We start from the raw sequence: 25,924 nt of genomic DNA, 5'->3' as shown, positions 1-25,924 counted from the left end.
TCTGAGGGTTATTATGTACAATCTAAATTCAGATAAAATTGCAGTTACTGACATCTTCCAATGTAAATCCAATTTTGGCAATGAACAAAATTGCTTCTCTTTGCCATTTTTGCACATATTGAGTTTGAAAACATCCATGTATCTTTATGCATAGAAAACAAGCATAGAGATATTTCACAGCAATTCAAAAGAACAATAGATTTCCATTGGCATAGAGAGAAACGATTCTGAAGTTTTCTTCTGTGCAATCAAAATTATCGAATAAAGCAGTATCTTATCCAAGCAATAGTTATTGTTGCATGTCATACCCTAGTTCAAGGTAAGCTAAAACAAACAAGATGCCAAACAAACAAGATGCCAAGCCTATGCATTTTGGGTGCCCTGGACTAGGGGGACCATGCTGCTGCCCCTCTCCCTTGATGGAGAGACAGGAAAACAGCACCAACGCTCACTATTGGGAGCTGGGGGGAAGGTGGGAGATGGTGCTTGCTGTGCTTGCCTCCCCCCCTAAGTGGTGGGAGGTGGGAAAATGCATAGTGCAATCCCTTGCACTATGGCAAGGTGTACACCTCCTTACTCTTCCCCACTACATCAAGATGCAGCACAGTAGGAAGAGAGCCATGTCCTCTTCCCTGATGGACAGAGGAAAGGAGGGAGCAGGCTCCCCACCAGCCCCCACAAGGGCTGAGGCACCTCTTGAGGAAGCCCCCTGATGCTGCAGGAAGGTGGCTGGGCATGGGGAGGTGACAGGTCTAGATGGTGCCCCTCCACTACTGGAGCCCTAGGCAATTGCCTAGAACAGCCTAGTGGATGGCAGGCCCTGATACCAAAGGATAGCAAGAAGCTGTGCAATGTTACATGCAAGGTGCAATACATATCTCCCTATCCAGCTGAGGCACAGAAGCTGCTTTCTGGGCATTTATCCTGCATTGGGAATTACATTATGAAAATGGAAGGTAAATGCACAATTTCTAACTACATCCAGCTTCTGGAGGTGCGTAATTGGTACCCACCACAGGATCAAGAACTCATAGCCAGTTTGGTGTAGTGGGTAAGAGCGCAGGACTCTAATTTGGAGAACCGAGTTTGATTCCCCACTCCTCCACTTGAAGCCAGCTGGGTGACCTTGGGTCAGTCACAGCTTCTAGCTCTCTCAGCCCCACCCACCTCACAGGATGTTTTGTTGTGGGAATAATAATAACATAGTTGTTGTGGATTTTCCGGGCTGTATCGCTGTGGTCTTGGCATTGTAGTTCCTGTCATTTTGCCAGCAGCTGTGACTGGCATCTTCAGAGGTGTAGCACCGAAAGACAGAGATCTCTCAGTGTCAAACTGTGGAGGAGATGTTTGCAGGTGATTTATATCTACTCAGAAAGGTGGGTTGGGTTGTGTCATCCTGCAAGGGTTTCCCAGGGTGTGGAATGCTAATGGAGTGCTAATGCTTCACTGTATCCTGAGGAGGTTCTTTTGCATATGGATTGGTGCTTGATATGCTAATCTTCTCTGCAGGGCTATTGTAAGATGTATTTTGTTAGCCTGGTGAGTAGATATAAATTACCTGTTAACATCTTCTCCACAGTTTGACACTGAGAGATCTCTGTCTTTCGGTGCTATACCTCTGAAGATGCCAGTCACAGCTGCTGGTGAAACGTCAGGAACTACAATGCCAAGACCACAGCGATACAGCCTGGAAAATCCACAACAACCATGGTTCTCCGGCCGTGAAAGCCTTCAACAATATAATAATAACATACTTTGTAAACCATTCTGAGTGGGTGTTAAGTCATCCTGAAGGGTGGTATATAAATCGAATGTTATTATATTATTATTATAGGTAAGCTCTGATCATCACAGGATCAGAAACTCATAGGGAAGCTCTGATTATGTTATCTGTGTTGACAGTTACATGTAGCTGTATGGGTGGGGGGTCTTCCACAGCGCATGCATAATTCTTCAACCCCACATATTTAAAATGTCCCATAGAACCACTGCCAGTTAGATCATTTTTGTTGATCTGCAATAGAACAGCAATATTTGAGTCTCATAGCACCTTTAAGGCCAACAAGATTTCCAAGGACTGGACTCAAATCTTGCCAGTCAGAGCAATACTGACCTTGATAGAACAATGGTCTGACCCAGTATAAGTTATGTATTCATATATCCTGGAGTGGAAATTATTTAGGAATTGCATGGGGAAGGGGTTGTTGGTTGGATGAGAAATGACTTGACGGTATTTTTGCAGCTTCATTAGAATTATCTGTCTATAAGCACTGAAAAAGTGCAAATATAAAGGAAATGAAAACTATTTCTCAGGATATTCATACAAGTAACTGTGCCTAGGAGCAATAAAATGGAAGAACAAAGGATTACTTAGAACAATTGTCCTGATAGCTGAGCATGTGTTGTGGTCCCTGGTGTAGTGTCAAAGAGCCATTCACTGAGTTATTCATTGTTATGCTAGATATAGCATTCAAAGTACTTTAAGGAAAAATCTACCTTGACTTGGAGAGGGGGGAAATGGAGCCCACTTGGATTTTTTTCGAGTACCAATTTTAAATACACCTGTAAAAGAGCAAACTTGGACTATCATCTGTGTAGTTGTTGTTACTGTAGTTGTTCACTTGAATAATTGATTTGCAAATCAAGGAATTATAAGACTGTTAATTAGCAAATAAAATAAAGATAGAAAAGTTTGAACTCTTCTGTTATGGAGCTATTACATAGTAGTTCTTGAGTCCAGTGGCACCTTAGAGACCAACAAGATTTTTCAAGGGTATAAGCTTTTAAGAGTCAAAGTTCTCTGAAGAAGATATTTGAAGAAGGGAATGTACCCTTGAAAAATCTTGTTAGTCTCTAAGGTGCCATTGGACTCAAATCCTGATGTTCTACTGAAGACCAACATGGCTATTATATTAAATTATACTATTATATAGTAGTTGTAGTTATGAACTTATGATCTGATGAACCCAGTTGTGTAAATTAGACTAATTACAACATTTAGCTTTTTGAGCACAGAAGTAGTAATGAAGACAAAGTGGAAGGTTTTGATTGGAAATACATGAGCATCATAGTATATTGAAGGAATTGTGTATCAGTTTTGAAGTGCAACTGGTTATTAAGTGTTTTTTTAAATTTTAAAACATTTATTAAAATTGATTTTAACGTCTTATAAACAACGATAACATTAAAAATAAACAATAACATTAAAGATAACCACAAAACCAGTTGCTGCAAGGTACAGTATTGACATTCCTATGTTGTATGTCTGTTGACAGGTTATCTGAATGGATTCTTCCAATGTTTCATGAGATTGAAAGGTTTATTTTGTTGTCAATTGTTCAGGAGGATAAGATGTATCATGATGAACTAAACTACTGAATAAGTTGTTTGCGCATATCATTTGCTGTTGTGCAAGGTCCGAATACGGATGAATAGTCATGAGTGTTCATAGATTTGTAATTTTCATAACATCATAGTTTGGAACACTGGATTTTCTGGTTGTATGTCATTCTTGGCTATATGTTCAATGAAGGGGAACCATTTTTCTGTAAAATTTGTTCTGGGATATATTTCAGCTTGAAGGAGGCCATCTGTGATTTTCTCTATAATGTAGTGGTCCCATAACTTAGAGTACCAATTTTCTAGTGTAGGAGGTTTCTGTGATTTCCACTTTGAAGCTATTGCACTTTTTGCTGCCACCAAGAAGATTCTTATGAGATCGTGCCTGATATGTGGTATAGTTGAGCTCTGCCATTGGTTCAGAAAGATTATTTCAGGGCTTATTGTGAGCATGTAGCCAAATATATGGGTTATTTGTTCCAAGATTTCTTTCCAGAATTTTTCAATGTGTTTGCACTCCCACCAGAAGTGGGCATAGATGCCCCTTTCTCCACATCCTTTCCAACATAGAAGTGATTTTGCTGAATATACTGTGGATAATTTCTTAGGTGTACAGTACCAGTGATGTATTATTTTGTAAGTTTGTAGCTTGGTGTTAACCACAGGAGAATTGAGAAGATTTGAGGCCCATATAGACTTCCATTGATCATTTAAGTTCAGATTTGTGTACTCCTGCTGCCATTTAACTTTGCATGTTGGAACTTTATTGTTACAGGTAAGGAACATTAGTTAAAGCCTCCATGTGTCTTTTATAACTTCAGAGTGGAAAATGCAATCCATGGGTGTTTTTATTGCCATAGGAAATTATTGAGAATAGTCTGCCAATTTTTCAATAAGGATGCAGATAATTCAATGGGTAAAGTTTGAAACAGGAAGATTAATTTTGGGAGTACAAAGGACTTGAGATGATAACGCTCATACCAAGATAGTTGTTGTTGATTCCATTTGAATAAATCTTGCTTTATTTCCTTTATTTCCTTGAATTTTGGAATATGATTTACCTTAATCAAGTTGTTTAAGGTGGAAGGGATCAAGGTCCCTAGGTAAAATAGATTATTGTCAGTCCATTGGAATTTAAATTGTTGACAAATTAATTTCACTGTTTCAGGTGATAGATTAATAGGAAGTAATCCAGATTTGGTTTGATTAACTTTCAGTCCTGATATATGCCCAAATGTTGAGAGCATTTCTTGAAGTTGGGGAAGAGAGTTTACTGGATTTTTGATATATATAACATGTCGTCAGCAAACATGCTTAACTTGTAATTGTTGGATGCAATTGTTATTCCTTGTATCTGATCATTATCTCGGATTGCTTCCACAAGAGGCTCTAAAGCAAGTGCAAATAGCACTGGCGAGAGAGGACAGCCTTGTTTGGTCCCTCTTTCCAAGATTATAGATTCTAAGGTTAACCCATTCACTTTGATTTGTGCTGTGGGTTTAGAGTAGATTGACTTGATGGTTCTAAGGAAGTTATTTCCAAAGCCCATATGTTGTAGCAAGGCATATAAATATGGGATTTCCAAGGAGTCAGATGCTTTTTCAATATCCAGTAATAGAAAAAGAACTTCTAATTTGCTGCGATTACACGATTCAAGCATGCTCAAGGTTTTATATATATTGTTTGTTAGATCGCTCTCTGGGATAAAGCCAGACTGATTTTGGTGAATATATTCTATTATGAAGGTATTGATATGTTTGGCTATAACGGAGGTAAATAATCTATGTTTAATGGGGAGCTCAATCTGTATGAAGCTGGATAGTCATACCAAAGCAAGGCAAGAACCTTCTATGACTATTATTGATGCTGTGGACCATGTTATTACAAGTTTCCATTAGTGGATGAGTGAGAACAGAGGCATATTTCTTGTTAAGCTCCAATGGATAGCCATAATTTTTCAAGTTTTTTTATGGTACCTGTAATTTCCTGTATATTGATAGGTTTTTCTAATAGTAAACGGTGAGATTTTTCTAGTTTTTTAATTTTCATTTGTCACAGTAGATATTCAATGATAGATTGAGGCTTTGGGTTCATTGTTGAGTACAGCTTCTTGTAGAAGTCACTGAAAATTTGAGTTATATCTTTAGACTTTGAGTAACAGTAGCCTTTAGTATCTTGGATTTACTTTAACTGGTCTGGACATCTGTTTGTTTTTTGTCCTCCATGATAGAAGCCGAAGTGATTTTGGAGTGTTGAGCCAATGCTTTTGTTTCAGGTATGAGAGATTTTTTGGTATGCGATTAGTTTCCAGAGAATCTAACAGTTTGCTATCAGCAAGAAGTTGATGGTCTATCTTTTTGCAGGATTTCAAGTGTCTTGATTTGATCCATTACTGCCTGTCTAGTGGCTTTCTTACTTTTATTCAAGTGTGTGGACATTGATATTAATTGACCTCTTAATACCACTTTCAGGGCATCCCATACTATATGCGGTGAAGTGTCTTCTCATGTTGTCGTTAAGATACTGTTTGATGGCTTGTTTTGTTTCTTTAGTCTTATTCCAGGACACCAAAATACTGGACAACACTTCCAACTACTTTGTCAGACTGCACAGGGAAGCCATTTAAATTCACAAGCATAAGCAAAACTTCAACAGGAAAGAAGAAACCTTAAGAATGAACAGAGCATGGTTTCCAGTTCTGAAAATCACCAGGCTAACAATACCCGACAATAGCCCTGCAGAGAAGATTAGCACATCAAGTACCAATCCATATGCAAAAGAACCTCCTCAGGATATAGTGAAGCCTCCCGCCATTAGCATTCCACACCCTGGGAAACTCTTACAGGATGACTCAGCTCAACCCCACCCCTCCTGAGTAGATATAAATGACCTGCCAACATCTTTTCCACACTGTAACACTGAGAGATCTCTGTCTTTTGGTGCTACACCTCTGAAGATGCCAGCCACAGCTGCTGGCAAAATGTCAGGAACTACAATGCCAAGACCACGGCAATACAGCCCGGAAAACCCACAACAACCATCGTTCTCCGGCCGTGAAAGCCTTCGACAATTACTCATTTGTATCTGATATGAGCTCGTCTCAATGCTTCTGTTGTTGTTTTAAGTTTTCCTTTTATTTAATATTTCACTTGGAAGATCAGTGAAAATCAAAATTGGATTACCTTTAAATATAAGTGCAGATTGAGTTCTGGCAGTGTCAGGTTCCCCCCCACCCCTGTTCTCCTGTCAAGAAGACTGCCTTGATATCTCTGGGGCCTTTTCTGGTCTGGTGATTCTGAGGGTTAATCCTGTAGACTCTTGTTATTAAGGGGACAATACTATCTTCTAAGTTTAAAATATTAGTCAATTTGCCAGAAAGGAATGTAGGTCCTCTGAGGTAGTCAGATGCTCCTCAACCCCCCTAAATTTCAGGTTTGATTGTCTTGATTGGAGTTCTAAGTACAAAATTTTCTCTTGCATTTGCCTCTTACCCTTTGAAGTTCCTAGACCTCTTTCTGTATTGTCTCACTCCTTTCTAAGGCACAGTCTGCTTTCTGTGAGGCATTGTTTACGCTTATTTTAAGATCTGCAAATTGATCTGTTAGTGATTTAATAAGTAGGGACATTATTTCAAGAATATTTTGTTCCATGGAAGCCAATAGAGCTGCTAGAGCAGGGTCGAGGGTGGGGGGAGTCAGTGGCAAACTCACCCGGCTTCCCTCAGCAGCCCTTTTAAGTGTGTCTTTTCTCCTCTCCATTTGAAGTGCTGGCTTCTGAGGCTGAGGAAAATATTCCTGTAAGTTCTTGGCTGCTTTTAAGTTTGTTTTTTTTGCTGTCTGTGTTTTGTTTTCCCATATCCTGATTGTTGTGGATTGATTTTGAATGTTCTGACAATTTTATTTGATTTTGGTGTCAGGGAGAGATAGAGCTAACTTTTAAACATCCATCCTGAAAGGCACTGATGCAACGCCCCTGTTATTTGTGTTTTAACAAGGTGAACATTAATGAAATGTCTCCTGCATTTGGAATAAAACTTGGTAAATTCAGATGGCTTTTCACTATTTGAGGGGCAATGCCTTAATCAAACTTCAGGCAGACTATTTTCACAACACCATGGACATCCACATTAACAACTTTCTCGGTAGTTATTAGAAATTAGAAAGTCTAAGTATCTTATCTGTATCAGATGGTTTTGTACATATAGTCAGAGAAAAATATGAGAAGATCCCAAACCAGGCAAACAAGAACCAGATGGGGCCTGATAGGGACTAAAACTGGTCATGACATTATGTAAAGGTTAGTAATCATATTGATTACTTCCTTAGAAAGGCCCAAAAGATTTTGTACTTCATAGTATGGTCTCTTATATCAGGACACAGAGTTAGAAATTCAGTGATCTTTTAATCTTCTAAAACGTCAATAATTATGAAAGAGAATTAAGCATGATTATTTGAATTACTGACATCTGTACTAAAAAGTTTTAGACAGCAATAAAATGGGGAAAATCTTGCTCCCACTTAGATTGTGGCCTAGTTAAATGAAGGCTTTCAGAAGTTCAGGCTTATCGTCATGCTGGTGTATCTTTCTGGTAGGCTCTTTTCATTGGTTTGCAATGCATGTAAAAGGCTACATCTTGTGCATGATGCCCGTTGCACAATACTCACCACAAGCCGGAAGACCCATTGTATTGCAAGTTCAAGTGAATGTTCAGTAGCCCTCCATTGTCAATTGTTGTGTGAACTGGCTCTTGTAAAACAGCTATTAAGAACAGTATAATGTTGTGATCAGGAAGAAACTTGGCATTTTTACAGGCACTGCAAACTCTTATGGTTGCCACTTGAGGTAACAAAAGCATAATAAAAATGAGTACGTGCAATAGTAAAAGGTAAGGCCATTTGCATACAAACAGAAACCAAGGCAAAAGAGAGACTGATGTGGCAGAGCAACCTTGCATCGGCTATTAAACAGCCTTCTTTTTCTGTAGATTTTATTGCTCAGCAACTGGTTAGTCCTAAATGAACTCAGGCAGGTGTACAGAATTCACACAGCTTTAGAGAAAAGGAAAGTACAGTTCATGCTTTTGCTGGAGACCTTTGTGTAAGTCCTAATTAAAATGGAAGCTATTCATCTCTCTGCTTTAAAAAAAGCAATAAATGGCTACTGTTTAAAATTAAAGTCTTTATTGATGCTGGAAAAAAAACCCAATAAAGGGAAACTTTCAGCAAAGGATAGAAAAGCTACTGCCATTATTTGATAGGTAATGCCAATTAACAAGCTGGTTAATCTTCCACGTCTTACTGCGATGAGTTCAAATGCCATTGTATTAAGTTCTATTATTTTGAAAAAAATGTGTCTAATGCTATTGAGTTTTGTGTTACTTTTTCATATGTTCCACAATCCAACACCCAATTACATACAGCCTGGTTTTCCCCAAGTGCCAACATATAAAAAACAGGAGACATGATGGTTTCCTCCCCCCACTCTGAATATGCATATGGGAAGGGGCAGTGGCTCAGTGGCAGAGTATCTATTTGGCATGCAGGAAGTCTCAGGTTCAGACTCCAGTATTTCCAGTTTTTAAAAGACCAGGCAGTAGGTGATGTGAAACTCCTCAGCCTGAGACCCTGGAGAGCTGCCAGTCCAAGTAGACATACTGACCTTGATGGACCGATGGTCTGATTCAAGGTAAGACAGCTTCAAGTGCTCATGTGTGTCCTTAGATAAGAGAGTAGAATCATGTATCATTTTCTGTTTTTATAACTATTAGTTTAGAAGTACCATGAACTGGCTGTTGGTTGACTTTGCTTTCACTTTTAGTAGAATAAATGCTTCTTAGTGATTTAACAAAAGGGACTTGTCCTCCCTAAGTGTGAAAGAAATGACAGAGCAAGGCCTGTTTATATGTCACAGGTGGAAACTTAGCCTTAAATTTAGCATTTGATTCATAGTCGAGTTTGGAAGTGAATCATGGAATAATGAATCTCCAGCAAATACTTTTGCCCAGAAAACATGTAAGTTGTGATCATGGGAGCTTTTCCAACTCCGTATCAATAACACTAATGAAACTCTTGCCTTAGTGGCAAAGTAACATTTTGCATGGAGAACAGCCTATTTTTTCAATTGCTCCCTTAAGTGCTGAGGCCTCATACATTAGCTTTTCAATCATAATAAAAACTTATCGCTGAAAGCTGCAGGCAAATTTTATGGCTTGTTTAACAAGAGATGGCATTCTCTGTAACTGACAAGGAGGAGGAGAAACATTGCAACAGTTAGACAGCCACCTTGGGACTGTCTGCTATTAGAAGTTTCTTAGTTTGATGCAGATCTTTCTGTTTTGGAAAATGAGGTCATGTGGGCCTTTTTCTGAAGAAGGATATACCACCTTCCCAACTTACTGAAACATTGTAAGAATTATTTATGTTAAAATTTTACGTTTTAAATTGTGACTTAGGCTTCTTTGTGGGTCTTTGTGCTCACATGAATACATCCCTTAAGTAAACTGCTTCCCTTAGGTCCTACTGCAGAGCAAATAATGAAATCTAGAACAAAGAGAAGCAAACCAGATAGAATATGTATCAAATGCTAACCTGTTCATATACAAGAATTCTGTGATAGAGTTGATGGCTGGAAGGATACTTTGTTTGCCAACTCTGATTTGGGAAATTCCTGGAGATTTGGAGATAGATCCTGAGGAGGAAAAAATTTGGGGAGCCTACCTTCCGAAGTTGCCACTTCCTCCAGGGTAACAGATCACTGTAGTCTGTAGATCAGCTGTAATTTTGTAAGAATTCCAGGTCCCACCTGAATATTGGCAGAAGGATACTGATGTTTTTGGGTACAGCACAATATGTCTGTAGATTAGTGTGTATGTGTAATATTGACACATGGAAGCTGCTTGCAACTTTGAAAGGGTTTGAGTAGTCCTGATCCTTTAAAGACTGTGCTGCATATATGTAAAATATATTCAGTGTGGATGGTGGAAGGGTGGGGGGGGGTCTGCCACATGTTAAGTAAATGTTAGTGTTATGTAGGGGTGTGCAATTCGGGTATATGATACCCGAAAAACACCCGAAACAACCTGTTTTGGGTTGTTTCGGGTTTTCCCGAAACCTTTCAGAAAACCCGAAATGTTTCGGGTAATCCGAAACAGCGATTTCCGAAACGTTTCGGGTTGTTTTGGGTTTTTCAATGGGAAAATGCCTCCGTCTTCCCGGACGCCTGGGGGAGGCATTTTCCCACCAAATCAAGCCAAAATTGGTGGGGACCTTCCTCTAACTCCTCTTTAACAACTCCCAAGTTTCAGACCGATTGGACTTTGGGGGGCCACGTTATGGCCCCCCCAAACCAGGTCCCACTATCCTCACCTAAGAAAGGGAAAAGTGAGCGTCTTTTTAGCTTGCTGCTGCTAGTCTTCTTCATTATTTCCTATGGGGAAAAAATGAAGAGGCAGGCTTGTCTTGCCAGGGGTGGCATTTTGCATGCAAAATGCCCCCCAACCCTCAGGGGCCCTTCTCCCACCTCTACTCCCACCCCCCACCAAGGCTCAGCCAGCTCCCACTTGGGGGGGGCATTTCATGGCCTCCCCAAGTAGGTGCTCTCAGCTGTTCAAGAAATAAAGTGTTTTTGACAGGAATTGTGTTTTTGTGATTCTCTGAAGTTAAGTGAGTTGTGTTATTTTTGTGTAAGATACTGCTGCCATGCCCTTTGGTGTGCCCCCCCTGCTGTGTAACCTAAAGCTGTTCAAGAAATAAAGTGTTTTTGACAGGAATTGTGTTTTTGTGATTCTCTGATGTTAAGTGGGTTGTGTTCATTTTTCTGTGTGGGGGACTGCTGGTGTAATGTGTCATAATGCTTTGCCTACTTGTACTTTGAAAGGGAGAAAATAATTTTTTAAAAACTTTATTTTGTGTTGTTTGTGTTTTATTCTTTGTTGTGCAGTTGGTTCCCATCATAGGGAACAATGGGGCTGGCTGGCCAGCCATCTCTGTAGGTGGTGGGGGAATTTGAGGGAGGGTGTCTGTGGGTTCAGGTGCTCTTTCACAGGGACCAGCTGGCATTGAGAAATGTGCCCACCATTGTGGCACCCCTGGGCTGTGCAGAATTGCCCAGGGAAAGAGAGTTTAGAAGTTCCCAGCGTAGGGAACAAAGGGAGGGGGCTGGCCTTTGCCAGCCTGTTCCTGGGGTTATGGGTATGGGGCTGCTGGGGGTGGATTTGGGTCTGTGAGGGGCTAATGTGGGGATTTTGGTCTGTGTGTGGCAGCTGGGGGGGAATTGGGTTTGTGTGGGGCTGTAGGGGGTGGACTTTGGGGGCTGAGAGCACCTACTTGGGGAGGCCATGAAATGCCCCCCCAAGTGGGAGCTGGCTGAGCCTTGGTGGGGGGTGGGATTAGAGGTGGGAGAAGGGCCCCTGAGGGTGGGGGGCATTTTGCATGCAAAATGCCACCCCTGGCAAGACAAGCCTCCCCCAGCTGTAAGTAGTAGAGAAAAGAGCACCTACTTGGGAAGGCCATGAAATGCCCCCCCAAGTGGGAGCAGGCTGTGCCTTGGTGGGGGGTGGGAGGAAAGGTGGGAGAAGGGCCCCTGAGGGTTGGGGGGCATTTTGCATGCAAAATGCCACCCCTGGCAAGACAAGCCTGCCTCTTCATTTTTTCCCCATAGGAAATAATGAAGAAGACTAGCAGCAGCAAGCTAAAAAGACGCTCACTTTTCCCTTTCTTAGGCGAGGATAGGGGGACCTGGTTTGGGGGGGCCATAACATGGCCCCCCAAAGTCCAATCGGCCTGAAACTTGGAGGGTTGTTAGAGAGGAGTTAGGGGAAGGTCCCCACCAATTTTGGCTTGATTTGGTGGGAAAATGACTCCCCCAGGCGTCCGGGAAGACGGAGGCATTTTCCCATTGAAAAACCCGAAACAACCCGAAACAACCCGAAACAATACCCGAACTGCTATTTTGGGAACGAGAAACCCGAAATGGTGTGCCTTTGCACACCCCTAGTGTTATGCCTAAGTGTGAAGGAAAAAAGCAGATCATAGTTTTCACAAGTCACATGGGTCATCTTGGATCTGGCCCACAACAAACACATCAAACAAAGACAGCATCATGCTGTGTTTTTTTCAATAAAATTTTATTGTCTGAGTTATAAATATTCTCCATTTGTTCCCTATTTACAGTCACAAAATATTTTCAGATATTTTACCATCACCTGTCATTCAGCATCTCTCTATAAATGCCATGAAAATGTCATTATGAAATAAAAATCTCTATTTTCAGCCCACAAATCCAACACCCACACACTCACGCACAAAAAAAGATAAGGGGGTAAGGGGAAATACAGTACAGCAGGCGACATTGAGAACATTTGCTACATGGTAGCAAGAGGACTGAGCAGAAGATTTTTCTGAGTCTGTATTATGAGGGCAAGCTTTTCAGGATGTTTGTGATAGACCAACGCTGGCCAGAACATTTCTGTAGAACAAGCTGAAATCCAAATTCATTATCATTGTTTTCCTGAAGCTCCAGGCAGCGTTTGGATTTTCTGTTCTGGATTGGACCTCCCTTTAAGAGCAAAAAAAGGAAAAAAAATGGGTTAAAAGTAACCTTTTTTCTTCCACTCATAACATTTCAGATTAATAGTCAGTTTAAAAAGTATCTGGTTACCATAATAATAAATTGAAGCACTGTTGTCTAGTTGCTATTGTGCTGAATATAGATCAAGAATACGTAGATTTAAATCCTTCATGAAGTTTAATGAGTAATTGTAGATGAGTCACACCCTCATATATGAACATGAACCCTGCTCGATCAGACTAGTGGTCCATCAAGTTCAGCATCCTGTCTCATACCAGTTACTCTGAAGGGCAGAGCGGCCAAGGCCTTTCCCTGATGTTGCCTCCAGGTTTTCAGAAGTTTACTGCTTCTGACTGTAAAGGTTTCCTTTAGTCACCATGGCTAGTAGCCAGTAACTAGGGATCCCATTCTGCTGGTAGGGGTGGGGGATCCCCTGCTCCCACCTTTCACACCCTGCCATCACTTACGTGGAAAGTGGGGAGAAAGGCAGGGAATGGGCCTCCTGGGTCCACTTCTGGGGTTGGCACAATGATAGCACATTGCACTGCCCTGAAAGCACTCCCACACTTCACAGCAGCCTGATTTGGCCTCCAAAAGGGTCCAAATTGGCCTGTTGCAAAATGCATGCTCCTCAGCCTTGTGCAATGATGTCACTTTCCAGAAGTGATGTCATCACACTGGTGCAGACCTGTATCTGTGCCCAGGAACACCAGGAAGGTAAGCACTGGTCCCCCACCCTCCCATCGAGAGGGTAATGGGACCTGACAACCCTATCAGTGATAGAACTATCATCCATGAATCTGTGTAATCTCCTATTAAAGCCTGTGGCCATTGCTACATCTTCAGGCAGCCAATTCTACTTTTTAATCACTCATTGAGTAATGGATTATTTCCTTCTGCCCATTCTAAATCTACTGCCCATCTTCATTGGATATCCTCAAGATCTAATATGTTGGGAGTCGGAGAAAAGTTCTCTTTAGCCAGAGTTTCTACTTTGTGCATAATTTCATAAACCTCCATCCCCCCCAAGTTGTTTCTTTTCTATAATGAAAAGTCCCAGACCCTTAAGTCTTTCTTTATAGGAAATGTGCTCCAAACTCCTAATCATCTTATTGCCCTCTTCTATACTTTTTCCAGCTTTGCAATGTCCTTTTTGAGATATGGTGACCAGAACTGCACGTGGTATTCCAAATGAGGCTGCACCATAGATCTATACAGTGTAAGGATCTGCCACTTGAATCTCAATAACTTCACTGCAAGAATCTAAGACTGCATGAGTTAAAGATTTATTGATAACCCTCAGTTCAGCATCCCCAAACTTTCTTTGTTAGGAATAAAGTCTGGTTCCCAATACCCTGCATATATAGACATTAAGCACAGTCCCGTTTCCCCCCAAGCCCCCCCTCTATCTACAGAGAATATGGAAAAGACTCTAGCTACAGTAGATATCTACAGGAATGCAAGCAAAGGGAATGTTTTTATAAAGTCCAGAAACTTCAAGGTTATGTATCTGTGGCAATAGCTCTTTTCTTGCTAAAAGTTCAACATAGACAAATAAGCTTCTCTGTCTGCTTTCCCAGGCTGGCATTCAGAGAGGAAACAGTGTCAGCTAACAGGATCTTTTTCACATAAGATTTTACAAAGCATGTCAACAAATATCAAGCCCCAGCATAACAGTTAACATTAAGTCCCTAAAGTATGGCAGGGGCTGCTAAGACCATGAAGCTTGTAAAGTATAGCTTATGACAGGGGCATTATTATATTGACCATTTTATTTTCATTCTGTTTCCTAATAATCCACAACATACAGTTTACCTTCTACATTGCTGTGGCACACTGGGTTGTAGAGCTATCTGTTATGAACCCAAGGTCTCTTTAGCTTTCAGTCTCAGCAAATTCAGATCCCATAAGAATATACTTAAAGTTGGGATTTTTTGTTCCAATGTGCCTCACCTTACAGTCAAGCCTTGGTTTTCTCCATTCTGAATACTTTTGTGTCTAATGCAAACTTGGCCACTACACTGCTCACTAATCTGTAATCTTGCTGTAAGAATAGAGTGGGAGAATTATGTTTACTGTTCTGGAACCTTTGGAGTAAGAGCAGTAAATCACTACAAGTCATTGAGTTTTGTGTTTTTCAGGAAATTGCAGCCCTATAGTCTTTGATGTAACCTTTTTGTGCCAAATTAAATTTATAACCTAGCTTTGCATAAGTCATCCTTATCTACTTCTTTACTACACCTAACAATAAAGTGGTCTAGTTGTCAAGTATCAAAACCTATGGATAATCCTGGTATTTCTACATATTCAGGAGATTCCCCAATATGCAGAAAAATATGACTTAGCAATTTAACCAAAGAAAACGCATCCAAAAATGACCTGAGCATGGTCCAAGAAGAATGTATTCAGTAAAGAGAATTCTAAGCCAATCCAAACAAAAAAATTAAACAGAGGGGAGGAGAAAAGGCACCACAAGCTCTTGAGAAGTTACAGAACTCCATAGGGCAAGATCTGTGTATTATCCTAATTGCCCCCCAGTTTGTTCTCTCCAATAACAGACTTTATAGGTGAGTGTCTATCACAATGGCAGCAAAAGAGCCTACTTACTGAAGAGGCTGGGGTTACTATATACTTCAGGAATTCATCAGGTATGCAGAAAAGTTGTAAATTTTAAAAAGGCCCGATGCAGACTGAGCGTGCTTATTGCCCTCACTATATTGATAGCAAGAAACAATAAGCTATGGTGATGAGATTGATCCACTCAAGTGTGGAAGAGCATTATCTATCTGGCATGTGGGTTGGAGGGATTTCTAATCAAATGTTGGTCCTCTCCCATGAGCTGGTCTTTGGAGTAAAACTCAGTTTAAAGCATAATCCATAAGCAGTTCTAGAGAGGTTTTCAATCAATTTTCCATGGCTTCTGTAGACGCTAAAAATAACGGTCATAAATGCACATGTCTATATAACCCAGATTCCAGGAACACCACATAACTACATTAAATGATAGCAGAAAGAAACACCTTTGTCCTTTTCAGCACACACGGGCCTATTTATTATTGTATTTTCTATGTCACTGCTGGGCCAAAAAGTCTCCTGTGGGACTTTAAAAGAAAAAAAAAACTTTGGCGAAACCATTCCCATCTGTCTCTGTGCTGCTCATTTTTTAGTCCTCAAAGTCCTACAAAAATGTGATTGAAGATTCTGAAGTGAAACTCCATAAGTAACTAGACACTGAAACCCAACTAAGATGAAGTTAAGGGAATGCGATGATTGAAACAATTTCAAACTGCAGACTAGAGCTTTTATATCATACTCAGACACACACTCCATTTTTTTTTATTTTTAGGGTTTCCAGGCTGCAGCTGGCAACCCACAGGAGCAACTAGGGGCAGTGCTTGGCATCAAAAGGAATTGCCAGGCAAAATGAATGAACCAAATAAAAATTACAGAAAACACTAATTATGACTCCACCTTTCTCAAAACTTGGCAGCTCGTACTGGAATATATATAGAGAAACAACGTTCACCTACAGATAGTCAGATACATACCTCGTTCTATGAGTGGTTTGGATACTAAGAGAGTATAATTCTCTTTTTTTTTGTTGATCTAATGTCTAGTCACACAATTCTTCATATGATTATTTGGCATAACTTCTAGTTGTTGTTTAGTCTGAAAGCTTACTGTTAATGTACAAATTGTTATTGTTTACTTGTTGTAGTTACATATGGCAACTGATTAAATAATTAAAAAAAACTTTATGGGCACAGAATCTAGGACATAATATTGGTTTGGTACAATGGAATAAGATATGGAAAGTGAATGTTAAAATTACTAAGTCGGTTGCATTTAAGGAGAATTTATACAAGATGTTTTACAGATGGTACTTAACACCGGATAGACTGGCGAAAATATATAAAAATATGACAATAAGTGTTGGAAATGTGAGAAACATACAGGGACATTTTTTCATATGTGGTGGTCCTGTAAGGAGGTACATAGATTTTGGATAATGGTGCATACATTGTTACAAGCTGTTTTACAGATTTCAATTCCCCTTAAACCAGAGACATTTTTGTTAAACTGTACGCTGGATATGAACAAAGAACACAAGCATCTCAAAATTCATGTAGTAATGTTATATTTTTAATATCTTGATCGCTAATATATATTATTATGCTAGCATTATCTTATGTAGAATATATGGTTTAACTGAGGTATTTAAAGGGAAACTTGTATTATAGAGATATTTTTAGTAGAGATTTAACAAGCTTAGAGAAAATTATTAAGGGTGTGTTTAATAGGATATATGAGATACTAAGTAATTAAGTAATAAGATAGACTAAGGGTTGGAAAACTGTTGGAAGTCAACTAAAAAGGGGGGAGGAAAGGGGGGTTAGAAATAGACTTATAAGGGGGTAATGTATGTGTTGAATGATATTACAATCTAATCCAATAAAAACTTTTTTTAAAAAAAAAATTCATGTAGTAACAGCGGCCAGAATTCTATTAGCGTCTTACTGGAAACGTCCAATAATACCTCAGCAAGAGGAATTAATACCGAAAAAAATGGAAACTGCAGAAATGGACAAGTTAACTTCACTAATGAAAGGACAAATGGAAGAAGATTTTTCTGTTCCATGGACTCCCTTCTACAAATGAATCCAAGAAAAATATAGAAACTGAAATGTAATAGAAAGGCAATATGGTATGAATGTTTAGAAATCACAGTTAAAGAAGTGTTAAGATAATAATATGAGATTTGGAGAAATAGTATGTTGATATAAGCAAGCATAATGAAATTTTTAAAAAATAATTCTATCCTTTTCTATTTTCTTGCTCCTTCTTACTTTATATATAAAAAAGGAATTGCCAGGCATTCCTATTGATTAAGCCTGAGAAAAGTTCTGATGAACTTGAATGTGTGCTCATTTTGGGGTTGAGTTACTTTGGTGACTTTGGGGTTGAGTCTAATAAAGTTACTCTGGGCACTTTTTGGAGTTGTCTTTTTGTTTGCTTGATTTTTAGAACAAGTTCAACAACCCTTCTACAGAAACAAAAGGATTTGGATGGGATGAAATTCTTTGAAAATCTTATGTGAAAAATTTCTATCCCAAAACAGGTATTCAGGATGGCCCACAAAGCTAAAAACTGAAAAACATAAGGAACACAGTTTAATTTAAAAACACTAACCTTTTATATAAGCTATATATACACAGAGAAAACCTAAAACACTAAGCAGTATCAATAGTGGAAGTGCAAAGTGCATACAATGTGCAATTGGAGGAAATGGGAAATTGGCTGTGAGTTAAATGCTTGCTTCCATAATTAGAAGATTCAGCCTCATGGTTCCTATACCTGGAGAGCCCAACTCTATACATTGCAAAAATCTCTAATGAAAAATATTCATGTCACAGTCTGGTATTTACTCCAGTGTTTGATGAAACTATATTAATAATGAACTAATGAACTAAGGCTAAACCAGATGTGAAAGTGTACATGGGCCTGACCTCTCAATGCCTCTGCCATTTTAAAGGGATTTAAAAATGCTTCAAGGATCAGGCCTGTGGAGAAGTAAGCTGGGTTTCTCTTATACTCCTATCTCTTTTCAAGTTCTGAAATCCGGGGGCAAAGGGGGGGGGTCATGAGCACCTCAGCCCACTGCACTGTGGTCCCAATCAGGATCAGGCCCCTATGTCATTTTTAAATTCATTTAAAATGGTAACAGCATCCATGGGTCGGAACAGTGGATGCCATCACGTCTAGTTTGGCCCTAAATCTTCTCAAGAAAATCGAAGCTGACCAGGTTCTACTATTGCTTAATAGGCATGTTCTTTTATTATAAGTTTTGCAACTGATTCACAGTGATCACATTTAAGATGGGATCGTGGTAAAATGGGATTAGGTTAGTTGCTTTCCACAAATCATATGGTACTAGTTTTAAGGCATAGCTCCTATAGTATCCTGACTTGGAATGGCTAAAATATTCCCCATGCCTCCCAGAAGACTTTGAAATCACAAGCTTTTACTTTTCCAAAAAGGATAACCATCCACAGACATTGGCCAACAGGGGCACACCACTCCAGAAATTAGTCTTCCCAAACTTCCTCAGTATGAAGATTCTTGGCTATCTAATTCAAATCTGGTGAATGAAAACCACAATTTCCACCCCTCCATGGAGCAGGGGTCACTGTGTGTGTGTGGGGGGGGGGGAGGTAGTTGTGAATTTCCTGCATTGTGAAGTGGGTTAGACTAGATGACCCTGGAGATCCCTTCCAATTCTATGATTCTAACCTTGGTAGGAAATTATTCTGAGATAAGAAAGCTGTAGCTTTCTTCAAATTATTCTTTCCAAACTTCCCCAGCATGATCTATCTCCTGATGGGGCAGAATGGTGGTCTTGACTGAAGTCTGTTTGAAGATCTTTCCCTTGTGGTTACTTTCCCCTGACGAAAAGATTGTCATTCAGAAAGGGTAACTCAAAGAGAGACAGGTAAACTGGCAGGAAAGGGATGTGTGTGAAGGTGCATATTTTGTGAATATAGTTTTAGGTGGGTAGCCATGTTGGTCTGCAGCAGAACAGCAGGATTTGAGTCCAGTGGCACCTTAGAGGCCAATGAGATTTTCAGGGTATGAACTTCCGAGAATCAGAGCTCCCTTCTTCAGATACCACATTTTGTGACTGTCCCCTTCAACATTCTCAAATGCTTGTCAAAAAATTCTAAGTGTTTTATGAAGATGCTAACAAAAATCCAACAGGTTGAGAATGGAATGTTTACTATCACTAGTGAAGAACTTCTTTGCTTGGGTTGTATGCCGAGTTTCTCTGTCAAATACTGGTACTACCACTACTTCCGCTAGTGATATAGAAAAGAGTCAGTATCCTGCTAGGAACTGCACATATGACAGAAATTAGACTGCTCTATCTGAAATGGTTACTGTCTACATTTGACGGACAACATTGGAGACTGCCAATGTGGAGTGAGGATGACAAAACAAAATTACCCTGCTATTGTTTCTAAGGTATTTATGTAGCACAGAAGAGATACTGGCATCTCATTCAGTGGACAATGTGCAGCCCTTCTAATCAGAACAGTGTGAGGACTAATAATCACTAGGACAGTACACAGTTCCACCAGGCAAGAAGACTGGCTTGACTTACAGTCAAAGCCCAGTCAGAAACGAGAATGGCAGTGTAACAGTTAACACTATCAGATGCATTCATAATATATGATTTGATAACAATCATATACATTAATGAACACTTTCAGAACTTTTATTACCACACCACTAATAAAACTAGGAACTGACTATTTTTTTCCTTTTCCTTGAATGCTAGCTGGCTTTCAAGGTCATGTATGCTCTTGTTATGTGACCAGACAGAAAGGGCTATGAATAGCTCCTACAACAAAGAAAGAGACTGAACTTCTTAATGAGCAAAAGAGCCATTAATCTTACTCCGACATTGTTGTCCAAACTTAATACCTTGCTAGGATTTGTGGCTCTGATAAATTTATTCTATTAATTTTAATCTCTCATTTCTCCCCCTTCAAATGGGGGAAAGGGAAGTATTTCTTTTCCCTTTCTGTTGAATAGGTCACATTCTCAAGGTGGGGTTTGAAGTATTGTTCAGTATTAAGACAAAAGCTGTTATGTAGATAAAAGGGGTAAAAGGAGATAACAAACATGGATTTCATATGCAGCAGATATTTAAACAGAATAAAAGGCACATATTCCAAGCTGAATGGTTCATGCAAAATAAGTAGATTATTTTAACCTCACTCTCTGCTCACATCATCCATGTCGATACTCTATTTATTACAAATCAGTACTGGACCAAAGCCAAGACATTTGATGCCCATTTGCACGGAGAAGGAAGAGAGATGGACTGATCACATGAATTACATTCTCATTGCTGAGAAGAATACAAGTTATAAAACAAGTAAATGATCACTCCTTGGATATTTACATTGACTCTGACTAGGGTGAGCTCAGGCAATTATTTTAATTTTAAAATGAATACATGATATCTTATTGCCTCCTGTAGTTATTAAATAATTGACTGAGAGGTGATAATTGACTTAAAGTTAATAGTGGGGAGCACAATTCAATTATTGTCAAGAAAATTTATTTGGTAAGAAAACTTGTTAAGAAAATTGATTTGTGAAGAACTGCTATACACATAAAGTCAGCTTACATAACTTTAATATCCACAATACTTCAAGGGATACTTGGAGTTTTTCACAGTATTTCAAACGGTATTTATTTATTTATTCCACAATTTCTCGACGAATCTTTGACAATGTTCTGAAGAACCCCATGTTTCCATGGAACCCTGGCTGGGAAATACTGCTATACTATGTGAGGACAGAGAACTTTGTGACCTCCATCCTGCTCCAGTTTGCTATGCACCCCTCCCATGTTGCTTCACAGGAGTCAGTGGACACCCAGTAGGGATGGATGAAGTAGGAATCTGCAGCAGGAGGGATTCAATACAAAGCTCCTTTCCCTTTTCTAATGATAGGAAATGCAAACAGGAAAGAATTGAATATTATCTAGTATCAGAAGAACACACTGAGTTGGATTCAATTACTCCATTCTACTAAGTGAGATATGAGAAGCCTTCCTTCCCATCAGATGTATGTGATGTATAATTCTTTTCAAGTTTGCTGGTGGACAAACAATACAATCCACTGGTAAGCACCTGGATTTCTATTATACCCAGGTTGCTACAGTTGTAGATAAGTAATTTTCTTTCCTTGTTCCTCCACTGCCCTTCTTTCTGAGATACAGTGCAAAGTTAATCCTTCAGAAACTCCACTGATTCAATGAGTGGAGATGAATTTCACAACCCTCATCTGCTAAAAATGACCCTGCAATATGCTGAAGTTTCTTGAAGTGTATCTGTGATTTCCCCAAGGCAACTGATTCTTCCTCCCATGCATAAAAAAGAATATTATATAACATTTTTACAACATAGAATTGCTAACCTTTATCCTAACCTTCACTGGAAGAAACAATTCATTAACAAGATTCTTGACTAACACACTGATTTCTTATTGTTCTGCAAATTTACAATAATCCAGTAGTGATGTATCAGATTGTCTGCCTTTTTTAGCATATTCAAAAATGTCCTCAATAGCTAACAAAATGTTTATAGTTTTGGTTAACATAATTTTTTCTTTTTTCTCTTTTCCTTTATAATATTATGACAATGCTAGAATGGCCTAGCTAATGAGCACAATCATTTATATCATTTGCACAGTGCTGAAAAAACAACATGATATGTGAATACAAATACTTTTTTAAATTAAGACTTTTTAATAAAGGCTATTTAAACCTGGCAAAAGACAATGGTACATAGCAAATATTATTCCAATGAAAGTTAAATATCGATGCTATTGAAGGAAGCAAAAACCTAATGTACGATTTTAAAATGATCTTGTATGTGCATGTGTAGAATCGATCAATGATATACACCAGTCCATTTCATTATCTACTTGAAATACAGTTTGTCTTTTTAAAGAAGAAAGCAACATCTAGTTAAATATTTGCAATAAAATTATTAATGGAAGTTATGAAGAAATACTTAATTAACACATAAGTGGTAGTGCTGGCATATGTTATGTACACACAGAATGACAGAGACAATTTTATCTCTACTTGGAATAAAATTGTCTCATGGCCAGAATATCAGTCTAGAACCTGGAACATCCAAATTCCATCTTTTCCATGAAGCTCATAGAATGACTGTGGACCAGTCACTCTCCCAGCTTAAACTATATTTAGAGTTGTTGTAAGAATAAAAGGGGAGGCCACTGTCTCCTTGTTCATTAACAAGTTCAGCCCAGTGTTTTCATTATCCTTCCAAATTAGTTCACCTTGCACAAGCTTCCACAGCAAAAAATGACTGGAGTGATGAAAGGCTGACACGCCAACAATCTTCTGGACCTGGGGTTGCCAGGTCCCCTTACCCTCCCAGTGGGAGGCTGGAGACCAGGCACTTACCTGAGGAGGTCTCCTCATGCATGCATGCACTCGTGGCCTGCATGATGATGTCATTTCTAGGAAGTGACATCATTGTGCAGGCCACATGCCACCCTGGGAACTCTCCCACCTGAATTGGCCCAAATTAGGCTGCTGTGGAGCCTGGCCATGCCTCCCCCCCTACACTGGCTAGCTAAGTAGGGGCGGGGGATGAGTGGAAGGTGGGAGCGGGGAATAGGCAACCCTATCTGGATCTCACTCCTCATGTTTAATCCGATGTCTAAATAGGTCTTCATATGCCAAATATTGCAGTAAAAGGGGATCTTTGGACTTTTACTTCTTATTACCTAAAATAATATCTCAAAATGCTTATCTGGTTCACATTTTCATATAGTTAGTATTTCATATAGATAGAACTACTATGTGTGTGTGTAAAGTGCTGTCAGGTTGCAGGCAATTAATGGCAACGCCATAGGTTTTCAAGGCAAGGGGTGAACAGAGGTGGTTTGCCATTGCCTGTGCCTCTGTGTAGCAACCCTGGACTTCCTTGGTACTAAACAGGGCCAATCCTGCTTAGCTTTTGAGATCTGTTGAGGCTAGCCTGGGGTATTCAAGTCAGGACATATTGAACTGTACTGTTGCAGAAACAGAAAAGGTATATCTGATTACATAGACATATTGTAGTTGGGGCAGGACACACAATAGCTTGGAAGTACATAGGCCTTTAGCACTTTTAAGATTTTGTAGTTTTGATGTTTTTCTAAAAGCCACTGCACTCCACAGACATTCCTAAACAGTGAGGGGATGAGTGGCACTACATAGCTAAACTGAAAATTGTGCTGCTTCTCAGTCCCCATATTATAATATGTACTTATTATAATGTATGCCATCCGTAGGTTTGCTATCAGCATAAACTCTGTAACAGTTTATTTATTTGTTTGTTTGTTTAAATTTGTATTCCGCCCTCCCCGCACCAGCAGGCTCAGGGCGGATCACATTTATAGACATTAAAATTACAAGCACAATTTAAAACATAATAAAGACAATATATTGTATTCAAAGCCTTTTAGAATGGTTTAGTAGTAGTGCTTATCATACGTCCAACAACTTTTCTACCCCTCTATATTATTACATAATAGCTTTTCACATGCCTTATATACCACTGGTGGCTGACGCTAGTGTAATAGTACCAAGGAAGGATGCTCTGCTACTACAACTTCCGGGGTAAGCTAGTACTTCTACAACAAGGTTCATGATGCCAAATTATTAGGCAGCTAGAAGTCCTGTGCAACCTGGCTGACTTAATACTGATATTGCATCACAAGTTTTAATAGGTCAAGCATGTTTAGACTTCCTTGTACATTTTACATTTTTATTAACCTCTTCAAGAAAATAAGAGAGCCAGTTTGGTGTAATGGTTAAGAGCGCAGGACTCTAATCTGGAGAGCCAGGTTTGATTCCCCACTCCTCCCCTTGAAGCCAGCTGAGTGACCTTGGGCTAGTCACAGTTCTCTGGAGCTCTCTCAGCCCCACCCACCTCACAGGGTGTTTTGTTGTGGGGATAATAATGACACACTTTGTAAACCACTCTGAGTGGGCATTAAGTTGTCCTGAAGGGTGGTATATAAATTGAATGTTATTATTATTAAGGGTGGTATATAAATCAAATGTTGTTGTTGTTTTTGTTATAAGGTAGGAAAAGTGACAATTAAAGTCTGGCAAAACAGAGAAATGCAAAGAAAGAGAAAGTAAACATGTCAGGGCTTGTCGCTGCTGCCGCTGGGCGGGGCGCCGGCTGGGCCGGCCCTGACATCAGAGGGGCACCAGGGATGCCACAGGACCCTGCTCTGTGGAAGGAGGGGCGGTATACATCACCCTGACTCCCTCTCAACCCACTCGCTGGCCTGCTCAACCTGGCCTGCTTACCCCCTGCGTCCTCCATCATCTCCTCCTCCCAGAACTCTCCTCCAAGCCTCCATTCTTGCACTGCTCTGTTCTCACTCTGCACCATCACTCCTTACTCACACCACCACCTCAGAGCTCTTCCTAGCCACCTTATATAGGGTTTCCTTTCCCCGCCCCACCCTCCTTCTAGGCTTGTTCCCTCTCCTGACTTGGCCCAGCTGTGTCTTCCCTCAGGTGTTTCCCTCCTACCACTAATCCCTTCTTGGCTTCCTTGCCTTGCTGGCAGGGTGGGGTTGAATGTGAGCCATCCCCAGCTGAGGTCTCCTTGGCCTTGCTCACGAGGAGCTGCCCCAGCTGGCTTCTGCGCTGCTGAGCTTGCCTGGCCTTGCTCGCGAGGAATTGCCCTGGCCAGCTTCTGGGCTGCCTGCTCATTGATGCTGGGCAGGGCTACCCATCTCCTCCCCCAGAATGCCTGTAGCAGCTCCACCTGGAGGGGCTTGGCTCGTAGCAACTCCTGATCCAGGCTGCTGTCCTCTAGCCGGGGTGTGGCTCTGGGCTGTAGTGGCTGCTTCTCCTGCTTGGCTGGTAAGGGCTCTGTTTGGGCTGCTGCTGGGTCCCTATTCCCCTTGCCTTGGCCCTTTTCCTCTGTCCTGCTTAGCCCCCTCTCTTCCCCCTGGAGGGTGGGACTGGCTGGTCTCTCCCTGCTCCCTCCAGCCCTCTGAGGCTTTGGCCTTTCGCCCCTTCCCCCTGGAGTGGGCAGGTTCTGGACCTGGTTACTGGCTGGGGTGGTAGGGCCACTGCCTCCCGGTTGCCTCCCACTGCTCCCTCCTGGCAAGTCTGGGGGTTGGGACTCAGACCCTGAACAAAACATACAAAAACAGTTACATTCATATTCTATTAAATATTCTACCGAGTAATATTATTTATTTATTTATTTCAAATTTCTATTCCACCCTCCCTGCGAGTGGTCTCAAGACGGATGACAACATATTAAAATACAAAATACAATAAAAAACATTAAAATACAATAAAAATCCATAAACATTTAAAACAGGATGGTGGACAGCCTTCATAGGGAGGGTTAAGATTTTATACACCCCTTTTTTCAGGCCGGTGGAGGCCCAGCCTC

The 25,924-nt window shown here is 40.3% G+C and overlaps 1 protein-coding gene across 2 annotated transcripts in view; it reads right to left on the bottom strand.

The window, feature by feature from the left end:
• Nucleotides 1–12,476: 12,476 nt before the first annotated feature.
• Nucleotides 12,477–25,924, bottom strand: part of GALNT18 (polypeptide N-acetylgalactosaminyltransferase 18) — a 515,166-nt gene continuing 501,718 nt past the window's right edge. For both annotated transcript variants that reach the window (XM_054971155.1, XM_054971156.1), the window contains exon 11: nt 12,477–12,894. In XM_054971155.1, the coding sequence (XP_054827130.1) occupies nt 12,748–12,894 (147 nt within the window). In that variant the 3' untranslated portion in view covers nt 12,477–12,747. The remainder of the gene's footprint in view (nt 12,895–25,924) is intronic.

The sequence above is a fragment of the Eublepharis macularius genome, chromosome 2, assembly GCF_028583425.1.
Source record: "Eublepharis macularius isolate TG4126 chromosome 2, MPM_Emac_v1.0, whole genome shotgun sequence".
Classification (NCBI taxonomy): domain Eukaryota; kingdom Metazoa; phylum Chordata; class Lepidosauria; order Squamata; family Eublepharidae; genus Eublepharis; species Eublepharis macularius.
This window is presented reverse-complemented; position numbering and strand designations above follow the sequence as displayed.